Genomic DNA, 23,220 nt, shown 5'->3' with positions numbered 1-23,220 from the left:
CCAACCTGTTGTTGAAGTGATGAAAGGCAAGAAGATAGGAGACACGTCACTGACTAATGGTCATCAATGTCCATCTTTACACTGACTGGATGTACAGTAGAAACATTACATGTCATTATGATTCATTTCCAATACGTTGTATAGAAGTACATGTCAATAGTTGTTATATAATGTAGCTGTGTCCTGATGGTCACAGCCAGGATTAAATGAAGAACTGCATGCCAGATGCCGCAAATCACTAGTTACTATTACGGTACTAGATGTGTAATGAGTTCATACAGCACAGCTGCATCTACAGCACTGGCATTATTTCTAACAGATCTCCATGGAGGCTTTTGCAGCATGTTGTGAAATTATAGGACCATTAATAAGCCCTCTGCCATTGCTGAAGGGGGTTTCCAGCTCTGAAAAAAGGAATAGCTAATTGGTGGGTTAAAACAGCCGGAACCCAAACAATTAGCTGTTTGCTGAGCCATTGCAGATAGCTCCTCATATTGTACAGTGGCCCAGCATGGTATTGCCGACACAGCTCCCATTGACTTGAATAGGAGCTGAAACTGCAATACTACATGGGACCACAGCACTATTTGTGGAGCTATCCGTTTCCTGCGCCACAGGGTGACAGGTGGCCCATCTAACAGCTGATCAGCTGAGGTATGAGGTAGCTGATCCCTGCAAATCTGCTATTGATGAGCTATCCTATGGTTAGGTCATTAATTGTTAAGAGTTGAAAAACTCGTTTAGATATTCTATTTTAAAAAATGGTTAGTCTGCTTGCACTCTTTGTTCGGAAGCTCTGCTCTCCCATACATCAAAAGTTGAAATGAGTCAAATCACAAGAGCGAAAAGAGTCATTCCCAAGCATTTTGCTAAAAAAGACACATGGTAAAGTGACGTTCAATGTCAATAAAGCAATAGTCATTAGCTAGATAGACTATCTATCTCATATCTATCTCATATCTATCTCTCTCTCATATCTATCTATCTATCTCATTATCTATCTCATCTATCTATCTATCTATCTCATCTATCTATCTCATCTATCTATCTATGTATCTTATATTTATCTGTCTCTCATATATCTATCTATCTATCTATCTATCTATCTATCTATCTATCTATCTATCTATCTATCTATCTATCTATCTATCTGTCTATCTATCTCATATCTATCTATCTGTGTATCTCATATCTATCTATCTATCTCATATCTATCTATCTGTGTATCTCATATCTATCTATCTATCTCATATCTATCTATCTGTGTATCTCATATCTATCTATCTATCTCATATCTCTCTCATATCTATCTATCTCTCATATATCTATCTATGTATTGTAGATCCTCGTGTGGCACAGAGTGTAAGCTCTCGCTCACAACCTGAAGGTTGCAAGTTCAATTGGCTGATCACTGGGGCCTCCTTGAGGTCTGAACTCTACCGTTCTGATGTTGCAGGCTTTTCTAAGGATAGGCCATTAATTTTCTAGTCCTGGAGAACCCCATAAACTTTTCAAATACAGTAGTAGTGATTAGAATGAGGTAATTGTGTTTGTAATCTGACTTATAATGAAATGTTTCTTGTATTATATAGTAAGACACTCATTGCTTAACTAAGGTGCCAGACTCAAACCACTTTTGCAGACTACGCTGGATTTTAGCTGACGCAACTATCCCAGTGGTTTTTGGACTTGATGATCTAATTGTCTTGTATTTTTTTTGTCTTCCAGTCATATTTTTGTCCTGTGTTTTTTAAACAGTTGCAGATTTGTTTCATATTTCCCTATTAATGACAGGGAATGAGCTTCTATAACAATAAGATATTGGCAATCCTTTTCTGAAATGCTGTCTGCTGTTTGCAACCCATGATAATAGGCTATTGCAGCTTGCCAGCTGCAATCAGGAATTGAAGCCGAGGTGATGTGAAGACATCAGCCACAGCCCTTGTGACCCCTCCTTTGGCGCATGCTCCCTGTCATTCGGCGCTTAGCGTCAATGAGTGTCTTCTTTCTGTCACTGCACAAAGTCCCTGAGGTATCATATGTTGTAAATCCCTCAGTAGTTCAATGTATAATCTACCCTTCTTCACAACCCCGCTACAACATCTCCTGTGGTGTATAGACTGATCAAGGTGTTTTCCCTAGCCGACCAGTCAGTCATAATGGAAGTATATTTAATCCAGTCCTACCTCTACATGGGCGCCAGTTATTGTCCTTCATGCGGTGTTTGGTAGACTGATGGTAGCTATTCTGCATGTGGCTTATTCACTTCTACCAAGAACTGTGTCATATATGTGGCTCTTTACCTCTGCATTAAACAACTTCTCTATCTAGGGACAGACTAGGCCCTCCAGGGTTCCTAACATGGGGCCGCCCCTATTGGGGTGATCACCCTGCTTCTAAGCACAGCCTGCCATGCCAAAGTTTGTTAGTGTTCCAATTCCCATATTTATGGTCTATTGAGGACATTAATTACATCTTGGTCTGACGTGTTGGGGACATCTGTGAAGGGTACCATACTTGTTCCCTGCATGCACATAACACAGGCTGATAGCAAGCTAGAAGTGATTTACCAATCATTGCTATAGACAACGGGCTGGTTGGCAAGTTCTAAATCAGTTTGGCCAGTTTCACATTTACGGCAGAACCTCTAGTTGGAGAGTCCATCACAGATCCGGCTCAAAATATTGGAAGAAAAAGCACGGCACACACTACTTTTTCTTCCATCTAAAAGACGGGCAGCTGAGCGAAAAGCAGACAGACCCCACTATAGTTATTGGGGTCCACTGTTCAGTTCTGTCCAGAGACTGAGCCGTTTGTTCACAGGGATTCCCCTTTCCTGCTCTCCAAAAGGAGCAGGAAAGCAGAACCCCCGAATGCAGATGTGAAACCAACCTTCGACCACCAAACAGTATACCATATATGGATAAATAGAATCTTATCCTACAGCTCAGCCCTTAGGTTTTGTGGTGGGATTGGTCTGAGTGCTCTTTGCGTAAAAATGTATCTGTTCTGTTTCTAGTGGAGATTTCTGGAATTTTCATATTTATTTAAAATCATCAATGTCCAAATAACTGAGTTTAATTGATGAGGATAACTTAGAGAACTCAGAAAATGTCACAAGATCATAGTCAGTTTTTTTGGAAAACCCCAGCTGTTGCCTTCTCTGCCAAGAAAATAGATTGTGTCAAAAACTCCAGGGGATGCATACAAGTGGTGAGAGTTTCCAATTCTAAACCTTTGCCAAGAATTACATGCAGGACGCTTCTGACTTCTTCAAAGCAGCCCCTACATGAGTTACTGTACTGTACAATAGCCTCAACAAGCTTATTTATTTGTGTTAGGAAGAATAGGGAATATGTTAGTTTTCCGTGGCACATCCCATCACTTACACATTGAGACGTAACTAGTGAGATATTGTTTTGGAACATTGAGTGGCAGCTTGTATTTTCCAATTACTTCACCTACACATGGCAAAAGCACATGGCAAGTGTTTAAATGTTTTACCAGCACTGTCATTAGGGAAATAATTTAAAAGCTGTGATATGTAATATTAACTTTAGTGCTCAGTAAAGCCATGTGCTGGAGGGGAGCCAATATTGTCTGGAATGTTCTCTGCCATATGTGCCGCTTGCACATTCCAAGGAAGCAGAATGAGGATGTTTCCCTCCATGACTCCTCCACATTCTCACTTCACTCTGAATTCACTATTTGCGTTATTAAATACCTTCCACACTGTCAAGGTTATTTCATAAATGAATTACCGGGTCTGCAACATCAGCTTTGACGTAACTTCTAGAACAGTTCTATTGTTGTTCATGACCTATCGCTCAATTTGCCATGTGAGAAAATTGGCTTATTTGCTGAAAAAAACACTGTGAGCTTAGTTAGGCAGCTATTACTAATTGGGTTAATTAATGTTTGCTTAACCATTTTTTAGGGTAAACTCACATGGGCATATGCAAAAAAAAAATCGCACACGGCAGCGCAACGTATTTGCACTGTGAACGTCGCACTACATATTACTGTACTTTGTGCGCTGGCTGAGCCATTGCACTTGAGTGCCGCACCCCAAGTTAAATGGCTATTTAGCCTAATTAATTCCTGATGTGTTCTTTTTCCCCCGAAATTGCGCAGCATATTGCATGATCGCACGGGTATTGAGTGCGCATTTGTGTACCACCCATAGACTGATATGGGGCCTTTGGTGCGCAAATGCACGCTAAAATAGAGCATGCTGTGGGGATTTTTTCACGGGCATGGAACCCAAGCGTAAAATCGATAAATGAGAATGAAGCCATTAAAATCAATGGGATCTATTCTCTGTATATTGCATGTGCAAATACACGTGTAAACATGCCAGTGTGAGTCCGCCCTTAGGTTAATTTCACATGAACGTGTTTGCGTAGGCATTTCCGCACATTAAAAGGTCGCAAGCAGAATGCGACCGAGCAATGCCTTTGCCTTCAATGACTTCATTCAGACTAACGTGTTTTTTTGTTAAGCAAAATATTTGTGCGAGCAACGATAGGACCTGCTTTATCTTTCTCAGACGTATCTTGACCTATCTTTGTCCGTGTTATGCAGAAAGCTGCCAAAGGCAATTTTTCTGTGTCATTTTCTGATCAAAACATTGGACAAAAATCACTCAGAAAAATTGCCTGTGTGAATACAGGCTATGGCTGTATGCACACAGGCAAGATTTTTTTCGATTCTGAAAAATTGGTCCGATTTTCTGTACAATTTTTCTGCGATTAATTAATTATTTTTTTTCTTGCCTTTCAGCAATTTTTTTACTTAGCGATTTTCATCAGTTTTGCATATGTAAAAAAATCGTTTCATGGTTCCCTTTTCTTCATTTATAGTTCCTATGGTTACATGCATTACAAACAAATCTCACTTGCATCATAAGAACGCACCCACAGACTTGAATGGGCAATTCTCATATGCAACAATACAGGACATGCAGCGATTTTTCTTTTACTCTGACTGTTTGTCCAAGTAACAAAAATCCATGAGAGAATCCCCATTCAAATGAATGTGCTCTATTTCTGTGCAATTTTGGACTGACTTAATCCATATAAAATGCTGGTGTGATTTGTAATGCGTTTTTGAGACTTTTCCACATGATTTTCGGGATGGATAAATTGGACTACCAAGTTATGGCTGAGAGACAAGTTGGGGTCAAAGACGTACCGAGTTGGGTCCTGAGACATTTGTTCTCATTTGAAAAATAATGTTGACTTAATTTTAATGTTCAGTGACAGTTTTACGTCTCGCTCACATCAGCGCTAAAGGATTCAGTTCTCCTGCTCTATTATCGGAGCAGGAAAACGGAACCCATTGGCTAAATGGAACCGTCATAAGATGGAATGGAATGGTGCCAAATGGATTACAATGGGGTCTGGTCAGTTTCCACCTGTGCTTCCAATTTTACAGAATTTGATAAGACAAAAAAGTACAGCATGCCGCGCTGTTTGCAGTGACAATTTGGGCCATCGATATTTGATCATTGGGGGTATGACTCCCATCCTCAAAACTGATCAGTTGAATAAAGGAACTGCAGTATTACAAGTAAATGGGACTACAGTAGCAGTCACAACTGCAACCATAGAGCTGTGCCTGTGCAAACATGGAAGGGCCCTTTTCATTCAGTTGATCATCTGGATTGCTGGTCACAGTTCCAACAATTAAATATCAATGACTTCTCCAAAGTATAGGTCAACAATATTAATGTTAATTTTTTAAAGCTGACATAATTGGCTCCTGATTTAATGCTAGCGCATATGGATGTTTTAGTTTGCAGGTGAAAATCTGAACATCATTGGTTAGAATCTTTTTGACATACCACAGTATACTTTATATACATGGGAACTCCTGATATATTCTGACTCAGACAAAATATTCGTAAATGCTTGAACTTTCCAACCATAGATGTTACAGATACCAATGTTATCTAAATGACACTTCCTATGACAACATGAAGCATCAACTGAAATTTTTTATGGGGTGTAAGTCCTAACTGGATGACTAATGCTCAAACTTGTGGCTAAGATAACGTGGGTTCTTACAAGTGGAAGGTCATTGAGACTAAATGTATGTACACATGGTGATATTGACTTTATAGGTGCCATGCATAGTTTACCCACCAGAAAGACGGAGTCGTTTTTGTCTGGACCTTTTGACTAGGTATAAATCTTGGTGGTTTCACATCAGAACCTCCACCTTTTTCTTTCATCCAAAAGCCAGGCAGATGGGCAGAAAGCAGGCGGACCCCATTATATTCAGTGGCGTCCACCCAGTGCTGTTCAATTCCGTCTCTGGACGGAACCTTCGGCCACAGGATTCCCTTTTCCTGCTCCCTGAACAGAGCATAAAAGCAGAACCCCCGGCGCAGATGTGAAAGCACCCTTAAACTTAAATAAATTAGACTGTGCTTTCTCATTCTATTGTTCGAATTCTAAAACTGGAAGTGCCGAACCCAAACTGGGCTCCGTCTGTATCCATCATGTATTTTCCAGGACGAAGTTCTTCCTGGAATTTAACACAAAATCTGCAGTGGCGTCTCTGAACAGAACCTCTGACGAAGATGTAATGGAGCCTTATGTCACTTTGTATGTCACTTGGGTCCTCCCTCTGCATATTTGTTTGTCGTAAGTGTTTTCAGGGTGGTTGTAGACATCAATCTCCTCACGTACATACTTCCAATCCTTGCTCCAACTTCTGAGGTAACCACAAAACTGCTGAGTCCTAGGGGATGTTTGAGCAACAGCCTGGGCAGGTTCCAGACCTTCCCTAAACATGGGCGAGGAGAGACTAGTGGTCATTTTACCCTTGCAGGGCCTTTTGGTTTGGAAAGTTTGGGGGCTCTTTCTTCAGAGAAGGCTTGCCATATACCCCACCCATTTCTACTTTTCTGTGTGAGAAGGACTTTAGTGGGAAAAGTTTTTTGTGAAGAATAATGGAGGTGTTCAGATGAGTTTAATGTAGAGTCATTTGTTGTTAAAGGATTTGCTTCAGGGATTATTAATTTTAATTTGTGTCAAGCAGTTAAAGTAACCTTTAGATATAAAGCACCACATCCGCCCTTTTTATGTGGTCAACACAAACTCCGACTGTAGTTTCAGCAACAGGAAAACAGTTTATTTGCATTGCTGTTCTTCCAAATGCAATTGTAAAACATGTAATTATGTTTAGTCACTTTGCACACTGACAGTTTACTTGTTGCCGCAATATTTTTGATGATACATTAGCTGCTATTAACCATGTGATATTAAACATTATCACCAGGCTCTATTTAATACGAGTCACAGATCTTGCGGTGTTATGACAGTCCTGCATCAGTTTATAGTGGCAACCCATATTTTTCATGCAAATAAATGAGTGGTTGTCAAAGGACTGTTCCTAGTAATAGTATCATTAAATCATAATATTGGGAAGATCTTGTAGAATATCCTGCCATATAGCAGTACATGTACCGTATAATTAAAGAATAATTCTGCCTCTATTGCCTCGTTTTCAAGGCTTCTTTGGATTAAGGGATGAGATTGTGTTGTTGTGTTTCCTGTAGCTATTTCTCATGCCTTTCGACCCTGATTATAAAACATTATGTATTTTATTTTGCAGCATGAGAAGCCTAAACTCTTGGAGCCATTGGATTATGAGTCCGCTATTACAGAACTAGAAAATAGTTATTCCAATGACCCTCTAAAAGATCTTGTATTATTCCCTGAAGGCGACTTTTCGGTAAGTACGCTTTTATAATGGATTGCTTTATCTTCTAGGCATTACTGAATGATCTGTGGTTTCATATTTTTTGATCAAAGATTTCAGTACACTATAATATAGGATTTGACCAAGGTTCAAGCTGGGGTGGTTCCCTATCCACCTGAGGGAGAGGGGCAGGTGTTATATTCCGGGTTGTGTTTGGGAGCAGGATGTCCACCTTTAGTCTGGACAAATGTTTGAACCTTTATGGGTGTCATGGTGGCTTTATTGGCATATAGAGGCTATTGGCTCAAAGGCTCTCATGGCCAGGGTTGGGCCATTCTTAGTCACACTTGGGTGGACTACGGAACTAGGTCTGTAGCATGGCCACATATTTCATGCTGTGAGGATATGTGACAAAAACATTTGGGTTACTCATTCTGTGCAGTAAAGTTTAAGAACAGAAAATGAATAGAATCCAACATACAACAATGGGTCGTTCTCGGCCCGCAATATCAAATAGTAGTTCTGGAGACTGGATCAAATTAGTTCAATTCCAATGTCCCGTAACTGGAAACAGACAATGCATGGTCCTATTGCACATTGCAGTAGTACAGAACAAGTTCTTAGAAGAGACCTGGGTTTCAGGTATAACACTCACAAATCAAATAATAGTCCAGTCTCTAATGAGACCTACTGGTGTTCACTGTGCTTGAAGGCCAATGCCAGTCAGAATACCGAGTTGGGAGGCCAGGGAAACGGCAGAGTGGAAGCTATATGCAGGAGCAGAAAGTGACCAAGGGGGTAACTTTCCACAACTCACTGTCGTCTTCTTGCCAGTAGGGCATTGCTGCCTACGGTCATGCTGCTCAACAGAGATAACCTGTGTACCAATAGGACTCTCTGGAAAAACTAGCTGAACCACACTCCCAACTACTCAGTTTACCTTCCATTTTCTGGTTTGTGATCTTGCTCCCAAAGTTCTGTCACTCACTGAGCCCTCTTCCTACTTAAAGAAACAGGTTCTTAATTAAAACAGAGCACGTAATAATAGCATATAACAGTAACCATACATAAATTATGGACCACCCTTACACTAGCAGGGATTGACAACTACTGCCATTTGGGAATTGCCATAATAGCTACCTACCGATAAGTAGACCACACATGCAAGCCTAGAAGCTTGTGCTGTACTAAATATTTAGATATACATCCTCAGTACTTTATTACTGTGAAAACACCTCCAAGACTGTCTCTTATAACTCTATGCTGTGTTTTTGGGTTGCCGAGATAGAATCACACCTATGTCGCCCTCTAAGTCTTCCAAATTATAGTAATCAATGTACATTCTCAGGCTGCATAGTACTCCAAACTGGTGTCACGTACCATGCGTCTCCCAAGGTAAAGACTTAGGGGGCCCATAGGGCCCATGTGGCTCCCAAGGTAAAGAGACGTGTGATTAATGTATTCTTCACGAAGCCCCAGGGTCAAAGCTGGCATGAGTTAACTACGATTCGCATGGCAGTTAATGTGTTAAAAATGGTAACACGTATTCTGTATTTACTAACTCTGAAAATACCATTGTGGATTTTATTATTTTAATGTAGAAATTCATATAAGAAAGTGTAAGTGATTAAGGCAAAAAAGAAAATGCATCGGAGTCTGCTGGAGAGGGCGTTTTAGATTTTACTTAAACTTGAATATAACATTAACTACTTTGGACTAGGCAACGATTGCCCTCCTACTGTTCCCACCCAGATTTTTCATTGTGCCCACTTACTGTTTATATCTAGGCAACCACATCCTAAAAAGACATACAGTGCTAATGTATATTACTGCAATTACTAAAATCAGTCACAGACTGCCTTATGGCACAATCCCAAGACGTAGATCACTTTAAACGGTTAAGAAAACTAGAACTGCGTGTAATATCTCATATATAAATATTGAAATGATGTGCTAAAAGGATTATTTTTCCTATGGAATACTGGCTGCTCGTATTGGATTTAAATGCCGTGTTTCCATAATGGAACATATACCCATTGCTGGCAAGTATGGCCTCAAAATATTAACTCTAAGTGCTTCAGCAGCCAACTGTATATTGTGAGAAGTCTAGTACAGTAGACGTGGCTTAGATATATCATAAGCATACCAATGACAATTATGTACTGGGGACTAGCAAAGTGTCAAGTGTTGCTCTGGGCCAGACACATGTTCACAGCAGTTGTCACATTTGCGGTTTTCACATAGCACACTTTGACATTGACCCTATGCAGTAAAGACTCTTCATACCAAATTTAGGAGTTGTGAGGAGTTTTCATAGGACAGACATTCATGTCATGTCATTAGGGAATGCCTTCAATATCTGATTGGCGAAGGGTTCAACAGCTGTGTCCCCCAAAGATCACTAGACCAAAATGACAGCAGCACAAGGAAAAACATCCAGCGGCTCTTGTTAACTCAGCGTCACTTCCTCTAGAGGCAACATGGTTGTCTATATACTACATTATGCGGACTATGCAGCCTTTGAAAAAAGTCAAACTTGTGTTAGTAAATACTTGTATTCCCCATGAATAAGTTTGTAGGCTTTTTTTTAATTCGAACTCTGTCTTGTGCCATTCGTCTGTTATTCCTCCTGGAAATGTATAAAGAATTGACAATTGTGTGTTACCATTCCCCTTGTTAATAGGGAATCCTCATACACAGTCTGAGTATTCATACAATTTTGGAAAAAAATAACAGAGAAGAGGAACTTGCAAAGTTTAAACACTCTGGTCTTTAAGGGGTTAAAGGTCCACGGGCCTGTTTATTGGGGAATTGCATTAAATGCTTTCCCCTTATATACCCCCTATACCTAAATTAGTATTCATCTGGAATGGAGAAGCTGCAGTGTATAATAGAAACATCAATCTGCAGTTTATTGGCAGGCTCTGGTGCCATATATGAACTTTGATTTGACTGCAGGCGCTCTCCTTTACTTCTGGTTTATCTAATAAAACTATGTGAGGATTCAGATGTATCCGCTGCTGAGTAATGGTAAACGGCTGAGGAAATATTATACAGTGCATATAAGGATACCTGAGAACACTGTGCAAATCACAAGAAGACGTAAACGTTTTTTAGAAACCTAAAAAGTGTCCGTTAGGTAAATAACAGTTAAGGCCTATTTAGACCCAATGATACTTGCTCAAAATTCGCTCAAAGCCATCTTTTTGAGTGATAACCATTGCGTCCAAATGCATGGATATTGTGCAGTTTTCGTGCATGAGTCGTTCCTCGCTCAATTCTAGTCCTAGAATTGAGCGATGAACTCTTATCAGCGGTGCAGGCTGTTATCACAGTCGGCAGCACTGATAAGATTCTCTCAGCTCGTGTCCCCCTGGTAGTTCACAGCAGGACGCGAGCTGTAAGCGTGGAGAACAATACAGCTGTTTGCTTATGCAGAACAGCTTTATTGTTCCCCAAGTGATAGTGTCAGTGTCCCGCTCTACCTGTATAGTTCTTTAGTAGCTAATTAGCTACTATAGACTATTCAAAGATGATCGCTCAAAACTGTAACTCAAATTATCGTTTGAGCAATTTTTGAGCGATCTGTCAGTGTAAATGGGGTCTTAGTCTTCAGATATACAAGGACTTTGAAAAAGAAAGGTGCATTGTAAAGACAGAAGAACTCTTCAAAGTTCTTAATGCACTTTCTAGATGTTCGGTGCGGGCTCTTGACACGGCAGTAGTCCAATTATCTATATAATATATATATATCTTCTGTTACCATTGTTTTATTACAGCAGAGATGCGTTGTTTTAGGTCGCCTGATTTCTGTTGCATTGAATACATGTAAGATGCATTAAAGACTTGAAGAGTTCTTCCGTCTTTCCATGTCACTCTTGCTGTTGCATGTCACATCATGTATGAATTAATCTGCTTTACTTTTGCAGCATTCTGTTTGGCTCACCCTGTATTACTCAGTTGCCCAAGTTGTTTTCACTTCGGCTTCATACAAAAATAAAATGGATAAGGGGCTTTTCTGAGATATGTTTCTGTATACTCACATACAGCGCTGGGGTCACATTGGATGTAGTGGTCACATGGATCTACGGGCGAGTCAACATTGCAGCCAAGACTGGCGGGAGATACTATAGCTGCAGTGGTGGACCAGCAGGGCTTAAACAGATGATGACCGCTTTTTGGTTATTTTATCCCTGCTTTGTCCACTTTTTGACATATTTCAAATGACGCCTCTGACATATTTCTGGGGATGGCAATGTTTCTACTTGAAGGGATATTTTAGAGAGAGGACGGGATGGGTAGAAACTAAATGATCGGTGGAGTCCAACAGCAAGGATCCCCACTAATCCCGAAAACTGGGATGTCTTGTTTCTCCATTCCTTCGCACTTCTTAGTGGCTTTTCACACCCACAGTGATGTCAGTGAACAGAGTATTGCTCATGCATGTACAGTCGTCACTCTATTCATTTCAATGGATCTGACGGAAATAACTAAATGCTTTGTACTTGGCTATCTCCGGCAGTCCCATTGAAAAAGAATGGAGCAGCACTGCACTATGGAATAGGGAAATGGGACCCCTGTTCTCAGGACTGATGGGGGTTCCAGCAGTTAGACCCACACCAATCTATCAGTCTTCTTCCATTTAGCGAATGGGTCAAAACTTGAAAAAATTTCAGGGAAAACCCCTTTAAAGATATATAGAACGTGAAAAACTACGATTATGATGCCTAATGCTTGGAAGCTACAATTCTGTAGGATGCTGTGCTGCTCATCTATTATGAATGCCCAGTGAAAGGTATCATCCACTACAATAAACGTGCTTTCTGAAGGAAAACACTGCAATCAGCGCTTGCCTAAAGCATCTCCCAGCAGGAGCTCTGAAGGCTTTTCTCTTCTGATTTGTTTTTTGTGAATTCTTCTTTTTCTTCTAATTCTGCATGATGTAAGATAAGAGATACAGAAATGAAGATAATGAATCAACTGACAGTTGAATGCCTCATTGCCTCCTAGATATGGCTGTATTATTGAGTTGTAATATTTTATTGCACCCAAATACTGTTTTGGGGTTCCACTTTATGCAGGCATGCTCTTCGCGGACTCCATCGGATGGCTTATTATGGAGCTATGCTTATAGGGAAGAATAACATCATAATGTAAAATATGTCTCTATGCGGCTTCCTGGCCATGGATCTGCCATGTGTATCACCTAGCATGTGTAAGGCTAGATTTGTTATTAGATATATGGCTATCTCATCAGAATTACATAGTGGGATCTTCCTTTAAAATGAAAATCACTATTATTATAGTAATATTTTCTCCTTCTACAGCCAAAGTTCCCAACATCATGTGGATTAGTACTTAGGACACATAAAGACTGTATAAGAGGAAATTAAAACATTACTTATGTCAGCTAAGAGCCTGTTCACATTAGGTTTTTTTTATTACGTCTAAGGGTTTTTTCAAGTTGGACCATGTCACTCTTTCTGTCCCAAAATGCCAGAAAGTAACTGAAAGCTGACGATAAGGAGACATATTTGTTGCCATTTCGGTGGTTTTCGTCAATGGAAGTGAATCGTTTCGTCCAGTGGTTCCATCTAATCCCATTTTTGGGGATTCAGATGTAAAGCCCGATGGAACCTCTGAAAGGAGTCAAAAACGAGATGCGAACAGGCCTTGAGTTGTATTTACTTAGGCCTACGGAGTGTCTTTCTTAACCTGCCTGTGCATACATGTTATTCTGCGCACCTCTGTAGAACTGGATATGAGAAGATGAAGATATCATGTAGCTGTTGTAGCCATGCCTGCTCACATTTGAATGTCTTTTTACAGTTTTTATATAGAAATGATATACATAAAAAGTAAACCTATAGAGATCTTACAAAGCTCCTGTGTTATAGACCCACTCAATATTCATAATTTAGCTTCTAGTTTTTGCAAAGCTTGTCGCATAAATATAGAGTATTTAACAGCCTTGGCCTTGTTCACAACTAGAGATGAGCGAACGTACTCGGTAAGGGCGATTTCGCAATCGAGCACCGCGATTTTCGAGTACTTCACTACTCGGGTGAAAAGTACTCGGGTGCGCCGGGGGGCGGGGAGAGGCGTGGCGGCGTGGGGGGTAGCAGCGGGGAACAGGGGGGAGCTCTCTCTCTCTCCCTCTCCCCCCCACTCCCCGCTGCAACCCCCCGCGCCGCCACGGCGACCCCCGAATTTTTTCGGCCGAGTACGGAAGTACTCGAAAATCGCAGTATTCGGGTGAAAAAGGGGCGTGGCCGAGCACGTTCGCTCATCTCTATTCACAACACATTCGTGTGTTATGCATTCACCATATTTGCCTAGAAAATATCTGCCAAGCACCTGGCATATAGCACTGACATTTCCAAATTTTAGCCATTGACTCCCATTGCAAGAAGAGATATTCTTCTCTTTATATGGTTTTTGCTTGCAGGATTCCTTTGCATTGAAAACTATTGCCGACTATGTTTTTCAATACAGTGAAATAGAAAGTATGCTGATAAAGGCAAGAGTTTTCTTTTGGCATATACTGGCCCATTATATAGACACATGCAACATACTTTATAGTAGAAGCCTATCTTATAAACATGTTGTGAACATAGCGTTGAAGGGAAAGATTCCGCTATAGGTCCAACTGTGCTAAAATAACAAAAGGAGCAGTAATAATAATAATAATAATCTTTATTTATATAGCGCCAACATATTCCGCAGCACTTACAAGACAGGGGAAAGAGAAACAAAACCACAGTTACATGTATTATTGATGCAAACAATAGGGGTGCGGGTCCTGCTCCAAAGAGTTTACATACTACAGATAATAGGGTGATACAGAAGGTAAAGGGGCTGGAGATGTGCATGGTGTGGCGAGGTGGAGAGTGAGGGATGCTATACACACAGACAATGTTCAGGCCGTATAGTGGCTGAATGGATATGACTGCAGGGAGTGGTTGATGGCGGCAAGCAGAGATTGCAGTCTGTGGGACAGGGAGCACGTTATCAGGTGGAGTACAGAGGGGTTTGGTTTAGGAGATAAGGTACGCCTCCCTGAAGAGGTGCGTTTTTAAAGCACGCCTGAAGTTTAGTGTGTCAGGGATTGCCCAGATAGTTTTGGGTAGTGAGTTCCAGAGGACTAGAGGCAGGAATGAGAGGTTCAGGTTAAAGGGGCACTTAATCTAATTTGGTTAGTGGAGCGGAGGGTGCGGGCTGGGTGGTGGATGGAGATGAGGAATGCAATATAAAGCGGCACGGTGCTATGGAGAGTTTTGTGGATGAGGGTAGTGTGTTTGAATTGAATTCTATATTTGACGGGCAGCCAGTGCAGTCACAGAGGCGTCCGTGTAGTGGCTGGACAGGAAGATGAGCCTGGCTGCTGCATTTAAGAGGGATTGAAATGGAGAGAGTCTGGTGCAGGGAAGGCCAATGAACAGCGAGTTGCAGTAGTGGAGTCGGGAATGGATGAGGATGACAACAAGTGTCTTTAGCGTGTCTGTCGTGAGGAACGGACAGATTTTAGCAATATTTCTGAGGTGCAGGTGGCATGTTTGGGTCAGAGATTGACCTCTCCTGTACCCTCCATATCCAGAGTCCAGTGTGACCCCCAAGTCAGCGGGGTGCTGTCTGGTTGTTATAATGGTGCCAGATACTGATATGGAGATGTTGGGGGGAGGTCGGCTGGTTGAGGGCAGAAAGACAAGAAGGTCAGTTTTTGAGAGGTTAAGTTTGAGAAAAAGGGAGAACATGGTGTTAGAGACAGCGAACAGATAGTCAGTGATGTTTTGGAGGAAAGTTGCAGAGATGTTGCAGGAAGAGGTGTATAACTGGGTGTTGTTAGTATCAGTGTCCTTTAGGCTGATGGAGCGAAGCATAGCAAGGGGAAGGTCACGGTCGGCAGTGTCAAACGCAGCAGAAAGGTCAAGAAGGATTAGTATGGAGTAGTCGACCCTCGATTTGGCCAATACTTTTGTGAGGGTGATTTCGGTTGAATGTAGGAGGCGGAAGCCAGACTGGAGGAGGTCAAGGAGAGAGTTATCAGAGACAAAGCATCTGAGGTAGGAATAAACCTGGCATTCAAGTAGTTTGGAGATGAAGGGGAGATTAAAGATGGGTTGGTAGTTGGCAGTGTCGGTCAGGTCAAGGGTTGGTTTCTTTAGCAGAGGGAATATGATGGGGTGTTTGAATGAGGAGGGGAAAATACTAGAGGTTAGGGAGAGGTTAAAGATGGTGGTAAGGTGGGTAATAGTTAGGAGCACTAAAGGGTGGACCAGGATTGGGAGAAATATCCCCCACTGCTAGTAGCGGCAGAATAGAGAGGGTAAGCAGGTGGTTAAGAGATTTATGAGGGTGGCTGTTTTATTTCTCAGTGACATTAGGGGGATTGAGGCATATTAAGAAAGTGAAGAGTGCGTGTGAGCTGTGCATGGGGGAAGAAAGAGCAGTACTTACCCTTCCTCTGTTGCAAGGATCCATCGTTGTATCCCCACCATCCTCCTAGTGTTTGTTGTGGAAGCCGATATAACTGGATATTACCTGACTGCTGCAGCCAATCAGAAGCTGCAGCATCACCATTCCTAACTCATAGGTCTACTGAAAAACTGTTTATATGAATAGCCTCATACATTATAATAGGGTAGCGTGCTGTCAGTGGAACACACGGCCCACACATGGTTCAAAACTGTTGCCATGTGAATGAGCCTTTAAAGAAAAGCAATGCAGTGCATTATGAAATAATGATGCAGAAGACTGCCTGATTAGAAAATTTTCCCACAAGACTGATTTCAGTATGGAAATACTGTGGATTTGCTGCAGATTTCACCCCTTGCTCAGCCCCCATACAACTTGTCAACTACGCTGCAGATTCTGCATGGATTTTTTTTCTGGATCCTGTGATTTGACATTTTATCAATTCTCGTCGACATAACTTGCATTGTAAATGTTGCAGCATTAATACTATGTGGAGTCATACACTATTTATCACCAAAGAGTAGTGGAAAACTGAAGGAATACACCCTATAGCCTCTTTCACACGGGCTACAAAATCATCGCTACAAAATGCATGTATGTGAAGCCCATGGTTTCCAATGGGTTCTTTCAGGCTACAAAACATCGCTCATGTGAAAGAACCCATTAGAAATCATGGGCTTCAGGCTGCATCCACACAAGTGACACTATAACGGCGTGAGAAAATTGCAGTGATATCGCATCAGTGGTCCGTGCGATATGACTGCATTGTCTGGCGGCGATAACACAATTTTGTGGCACTACAAAGTCATATGACTTTATAGCATCACCTGCGAAGATTTTCAGGGTATGGCTTGAAATATAAGCCCTACCATGAAAATAAGCCATAGCTACAGTAAAAAAACAAAAAAAAAACACCTAAGAGCATGTCCGGCTTCGACACGGGTCTCTTCTTCACCTCCGACACTTGTCTTCCATCTTCTGCCAGCCCTCCCTGGATTGGAGGATCAAAACCCCCGCCTCCAGGAAAGGCTGGCTGCGATTGGTTCACGAGCGCCGGGGGCTCAACTAATCAGAGCTGGCACTCGATGAACCCATCACAGCCATTCATACATTCATTGAATGGCGATATGGCATCGCTCATGTGAAATGGGCCTAAGACCTAACAGTATATATTATAAGAAGTACATCCATACATACATAAGCATGTACAGTATTTCCTCTTCCTTGTGCCGTTTTTCTGTTATTCCTGCTGGAAATATATTAAGGAATTGGGTGTTACGAATGGGTTGCATATTGTGCACGGAAATACATCCATGTGAAGGAGCCCTGAGGTTGCATTCGCACTTCAGTTAGGGCTGTCAGTTGTAATTCTGTCTGTTCCATTTTTGGAGCAGAAAAGCAGAATTAAAGCAGAAATATAAAAGTTAATTTTTTTTCCTACTGATTTCAATGAAAAAACGGACAGCTTTCAGATTGCTTCCGTTCAGTTAGTTTGCATGTTTTTTAACTGAACCATTAGTACTAAAATTAAAAAACTGAAACAAATTGAATGGAAACCAATTCAAAGCTGTCCATTTGCCTTCCATTTTTTTTAATTTTTTTGTAAACCCATTGAAATCAGTAGGGAAAAAAATGGATCCGTTTTTTTAGTTTGATTTCTGTTTCCCTCTTCTAAAGGCTTAAACAGAGGAGCGCATGCACTAATAAGGTCACCGCTACGGAGCATATTTGCGCATAAACAAGTCAACAGTCTTCATTTTCTTGTATTGTTCGAACCCTATTGTGTGCGCAAAAAAAAAAAAGCAAGAAGATGGGGCAGAACCTATCTTTTCTCGTACCTATAAAAAAAAACACGTGGGAAAGATAGGGCAAGGCCAGTTTCACATGGCCAAGAATCTTTGCGAGATTTGTGTGTTGGCGAGACTCACAAATCTCACATGAATATGAACCCCGTTCTTTTGAATGTAGTCATATACAGGATCAATGCGGTGCAGGAAAAAAAATCAATGCATGTCTTACCTTTTCCCATCACTTGCCGATCCTCTAACGCATCTGAAAACTGCGTTGGAGGATCGCTACTTCTGAGAGGTGATGGGAGGTGTTTTTACCTTGCATCAACGTGAAAAGGTACGTTAGTGAGCGCGAGATGGGGCTGAATTTCTCAGTCACGCGCTCTCCTGTGTGTAAATAGGCCAAGGCCTATCTTTTCTCATGAGTAGTAATTGTGTGCGAAAAACATGTTAAAAAAACGAATCTATGGAAATGAATGACTTTGCTTCGTCGTGTTTGTCTGTTTAAGCCTTAAAAATGGAGAAGAGAAATGGAACCCCTGAACTGACCCTATGGCTGGTGTGAAGGCAGCTGCAATTGGAGACTCAATAAAAATCTGATTTCTAAGTTGTCTAGTTTTAGCAGAGCGGCTGCTGGATGTCCGTGTGACGTGTAAGGTGTTAGAGTTACAGTTGGATTTGATCTTCCTTTAGAATAAAACTACTTTATAATAAGCATCCTGTCTGTGTGGAGACGTACTGTGCAGCTTCTAACCACACTTGGCCACATCTCCTTTCTTTTCCTGCGACATATGCAGACGTCTGCATTGACCATATCCGGCAAGAGTAAGATCACCCAGAAGACTCGTTAGCCATATCTCGTGGTTAGTTTCTAGCACGGGAACCAAGTATACAGCTCCATCAGTCTTTGGGCACCGCATGTCTTATTACTCAGAACATAAGCAGAAGTATGATAGTAACTCGAATATATTAAAGGTATTTATTTAGCAGCAATGATGCTCCTCTGTACATGTAGAATATGCATGCAGAGTCCAATGGAAAGCAGGTCACAGTTAGCAACTTTGGCCTAAGTTTGACTCATCATTACGTCATGGTTTCCATTTTCATATTGTTTTCAGCTATTCAAATCAAACCTCATGATGGAAGGCATGGATGTGGTCCTGGATGCAATGTGAACCCAGTTTTACATGTCATTTTTGAGCTATTTTTGAGTTTTAGGTTACACATTTTTGACAGTTGAACTCTATAGGAAAATGGCTAAAAAAACATACCTAGAGAATGCTGTGTACAGACAAAAAATGCCATGGACCCAATAAAAGCACCAAAAGTGAAGAAAAATATATTGAAAATTAAGCACTATTTGTAGTGTTTTCTGTTTGCCTATTGTCTTACAAATAACATTTGGCCACAACTTTCTTCAGCAGAATATGCAGTGTTTTTCCTAAAGATGCCAAGTGTTAAACTGCTCTTCCTTTGACATCACATCTTCGCTACTACAAAATGCCGGTGATTGTCTACTGATTCTAATACTATGTTGTCTCTCTTTCTAAAACTGAATCTCTAATAATCTGAATTTCTCATGTTTCCTCCATCTACTAACCGACTTAAACCTGATATCTCCATCTCAGTCTGTAGTACCATCATAACTCATTGGCAGCATACCCACTGTCTTGTGGTCATATTTAATTTCGACCTTGCCTTCACTTTCCACATCCAGTCACTTATGTCACCTGCACCTCAAAAACATCTCCCAAATCAGCCCTTTCCTCACTGTGGAGACATCAAAAACTCTTATTGTTTTCTTGATTACTGTAACTCGCTACTGATCAGTCTTGCCCTCACTAAACTCTCCCATCCCCAGTCCATCCTGAATGCAGCAGCCAGGATGTCAAGCCACTACACCGATGCTTCCACCCTGTACCAGTCACTACAGTGTTGTCTCCACACTGTGCCAGTCATTTCACTGGTTGTCCGTCAAATATAGAATACAATTTAAACTAATCAATTTACATCCTTAAGGCTCTCCACAATGCTGCACCACCCTATATCTCCTCTTTTATCTCTTTCTACCACCCTACCAGTGCTATAAGGTTTTGCTACTGGCCTTAGACTACATTCCTCTCTCATACGAACCTCCCATTCCAGCCTTCAAGATTTTTCCTAAGCCCCAAGAATGCGCTACCCCAGACATTGAGGTTAATTCAAGCCCTAAAAACATATAGTTTAAGGGAGGCTTATCATATTTCTTAACCTAAACTCTTCTTCATCCATGCTGTTTCTATACTTCCCCCTTGGAAACCCGACCCCCGTCTTCCCACTGCACCCCATTGTAGCACTTACCTGTTTATGCACCAACACGGCTGGTGATCAGACAGTTTTATGTATATACCGGTATGTATTGTACCCTATGTATATACTTATGGTCTGTAAGCTCTTATGAGCAGGGCCTTCACGCCTACTATTCAAGCTTTGCATCAATTTAATACTCTGTTATGACTCAATATGTGTGTTTTACCCAATTTATAAAGTGCTGTGGAATATGCTGCCGCAATATAAATAAAAATTATTACTATACTACCAAAATTTACGTTTCTTTACTTCACTCATAGCAGCGGTCTCACAGCAGTTAGCGGATTTCTGCTTCTCACATGCTAATCTTCAACTTTTGTAATGGACTTTACTCTCTCTCTCTCTCTTACATGAGCCATAACACAAAATTGAAATCCATTCCCCCAGTGACCCATGCACCATACCATCGTGTAGTGCATCCATGCCTTCCTATTTAAATATTTATAGTTATTTCAATATAGGACACCAGTGTTGATATATAGTGTTCAGTCTTTTTTACAATACCCCGTATAACAAGAATGTACTAAGTAGGTCCCCTATACATATCACACCTTTAAATGAATAGATTATTGTGCAGATTTCAGCAATTCTTTATCAACTACAATGTCCAGGTCCTAAAGCACCACATTCTATGTAACGATGGTGCATATAACAGAATAGCTGCTGTCTATACTATAGAGTCTTAGCATGTGTGGCATATCATAGAATGTAAGAGTTGGAAGGGACCTCCAGGGTCATCTGGTCCAACCCCCTGCTCAGTGCAGGATTCACTACATCATCCCAGACAGATGTCTGTCCAGTCTGCTTGAAGACTTCCATTGAAGGAGAACTCACCACCTCCTGCGGTAACCTATTCCACTCATTGATCACCCTCACTGTCGGTGTTTTCTAATATCTAATTTGTGCCTCCTCCCTTTCAGTTTAGTCCCATTGCTTCTAGTCTTTCCTTGTACAAATGAGAATAGGGCTGATCCCTCTGCACTGTGATAACCCTTCAGATATTTGTAGACCGCTATTAAGTCTCCTCTCAGCCTTCTTTTTTGCAAGCCAAACATTCTCAGATCCTTTAAGCATTCTTCATAGGACATGATTTGCAGACCGCTCACCACCCTGGTAACTCTTCTCTGAACTTGCTCAAGTTTGTCTATGTCTTTTCTAAATTGGGGTGCCCAGAACTGGACACAGTATTTCAGATAAGGTCTGACTAAGTAAGAGTAGAGGGGGATAATTGCCTCATGTGATCTAGAGTCTATGCTTCTCTTAATACATCCCAGAATTGTGTTTTCCTTTTTAGTGCTGCATCACACTGTTGACTCATGTTCAGTCTATGATCTATTAGTATACCCAAGTCCCTTTCACATGTGCTGTTGCTTAGCCCAATTCCTCCCATTCTGTATGTGCTTATTCCATTTTTCTCGCCCAGATGTAGGACCTTGCATTTCTCCTTCTTAAATACCATTTTCTTAATTGCTACCGACTATTCAAACTTTTCTAGATCTTTTTGAATCCTCTCTCTCTTCTCCAGCGTTAGCTATCCCCTCCTAGCTCTGTGTCATCTGCAAATTTGATCAGTTTTGTCTTAATTCCCTCCTCCAGATCATTTATAAAACTCTTGAACAACATTTTTCAAATTGGATGTGCAGCCATTTATGAGCACTTTTTGTGTGCAATCACTCAGCCACTTATGAATACACAGTTGCTTTGTCAATCCCATATTGGGTCTCTTTTTTTTCAATAAGGATGGTATGAGAGACAGTGTCAAAGTCAAGATATACTATATCTACCGCATATTGACAGGTTTGCTAATCTCTCTGATGTGCTGTGCTGAGCACTACTCACTGCTTCCATGACTGTGTAGGGGCTACCCCTGGTATCTTAATTGTCACTTTTGTTATTTGGCTCCATTGGACTATTTAAATTCTGTCACATGATCTTTACTAGTTTTAATTCTTGTTGTTATCCAATTTAAACTTGCACAATTCCTTTTTGACTATTAATATGTTGTTTTATTGCTCAATAAGCTGGATGCACTATCTTTGTATTCCTTTTAGAACAATTTTCTAGACTTTTCATCAGATGTTCATTTTGTTTGCATATAAAGTTTCTCTCCCCAGTGGCTAACATAAAGGTCAGGACATGGAATGTGAGGGGCTTGGGAGTGCTAAGAAAGCGAAACATGACTTTTTCTTCTTTTCTCTGGCAGTTTCAGCCTCACATTGTTTGTTTACAGCAGACACACTTCCCTCCTGAGACTACACACCTCCTAAATAATTTCTGGGTTCAATGGAGCAAACATTCTTGTTCTACCATTTTTTAGGGGAGTTTGCTTATGGGTTCACAGTGAAGTTAAATGGGGGCCATGCACTCTAAAATTGACCCTGAAGAGAGATACATTTTAACTGTAGCCCATTTGTCATCATGGGTATTTATAATCCACCTCCAGCCTCTTTTAACAATTATGCAATGGCCAGTCTGATGCACACCCAGAGTCACATAATGGGTGATTTTAATATCCTCCTAGATCCCTCAATGGATTGGTTCTCCATCACATCTGCAATGCATGTGCCTCCTGGTCCCTCACGACTTAATTTAATGGATGAAATTGTCTGGATAGACCTCTGGAAGGTTAGTCACCCCAACACTGAGGAGTATACCTGACACACTCCCCAATTTTGGTGTGTTGTCTAGAATGGATTATATTCTTGGTTCCTCTGGTGTGTTTTCTAAACTGGACCAGGTATCTGACTTAGTTATGGCTATTCCCCATCATAGCCCAATTCTATTTAACTTTTACCAGTTACAACTAGGCATTCAGAGAAAACGTAAGATACTGTACATTCCTTCTGACTGCTGATAATTAGTGCTAATGATCGTATTCCAGAGCAATTACAACTTT

At 41.1% G+C, this 23,220-nt stretch overlaps 1 protein-coding gene across 6 annotated transcripts in view; it reads left to right on the top strand.

Annotated features, from left to right (window-relative positions):
• The window catches only part of DOCK10 (dedicator of cytokinesis 10), a 300,069-nt gene that overhangs the window by 103,810 nt on the left and 173,039 nt on the right, over window positions 1-23,220 (top strand). For all 6 annotated transcript variants that reach the window (XM_066599568.1, XM_066599587.1, XM_066599578.1 and 3 more), the window contains exon 2: window positions 7,624-7,743. In XM_066599568.1, the coding sequence (XP_066455665.1) occupies window positions 7,624-7,743 (120 nt within the window). The remainder of the gene's footprint in view (window positions 1-7,623; window positions 7,744-23,220) is intronic.

This window comes from Eleutherodactylus coqui, chromosome 1, assembly GCF_035609145.1.
Source record: "Eleutherodactylus coqui strain aEleCoq1 chromosome 1, aEleCoq1.hap1, whole genome shotgun sequence".
NCBI classification, from domain to species: Eukaryota; Metazoa; Chordata; class Amphibia; order Anura; family Eleutherodactylidae; genus Eleutherodactylus; species Eleutherodactylus coqui.
This window is presented reverse-complemented; position numbering and strand designations above follow the sequence as displayed.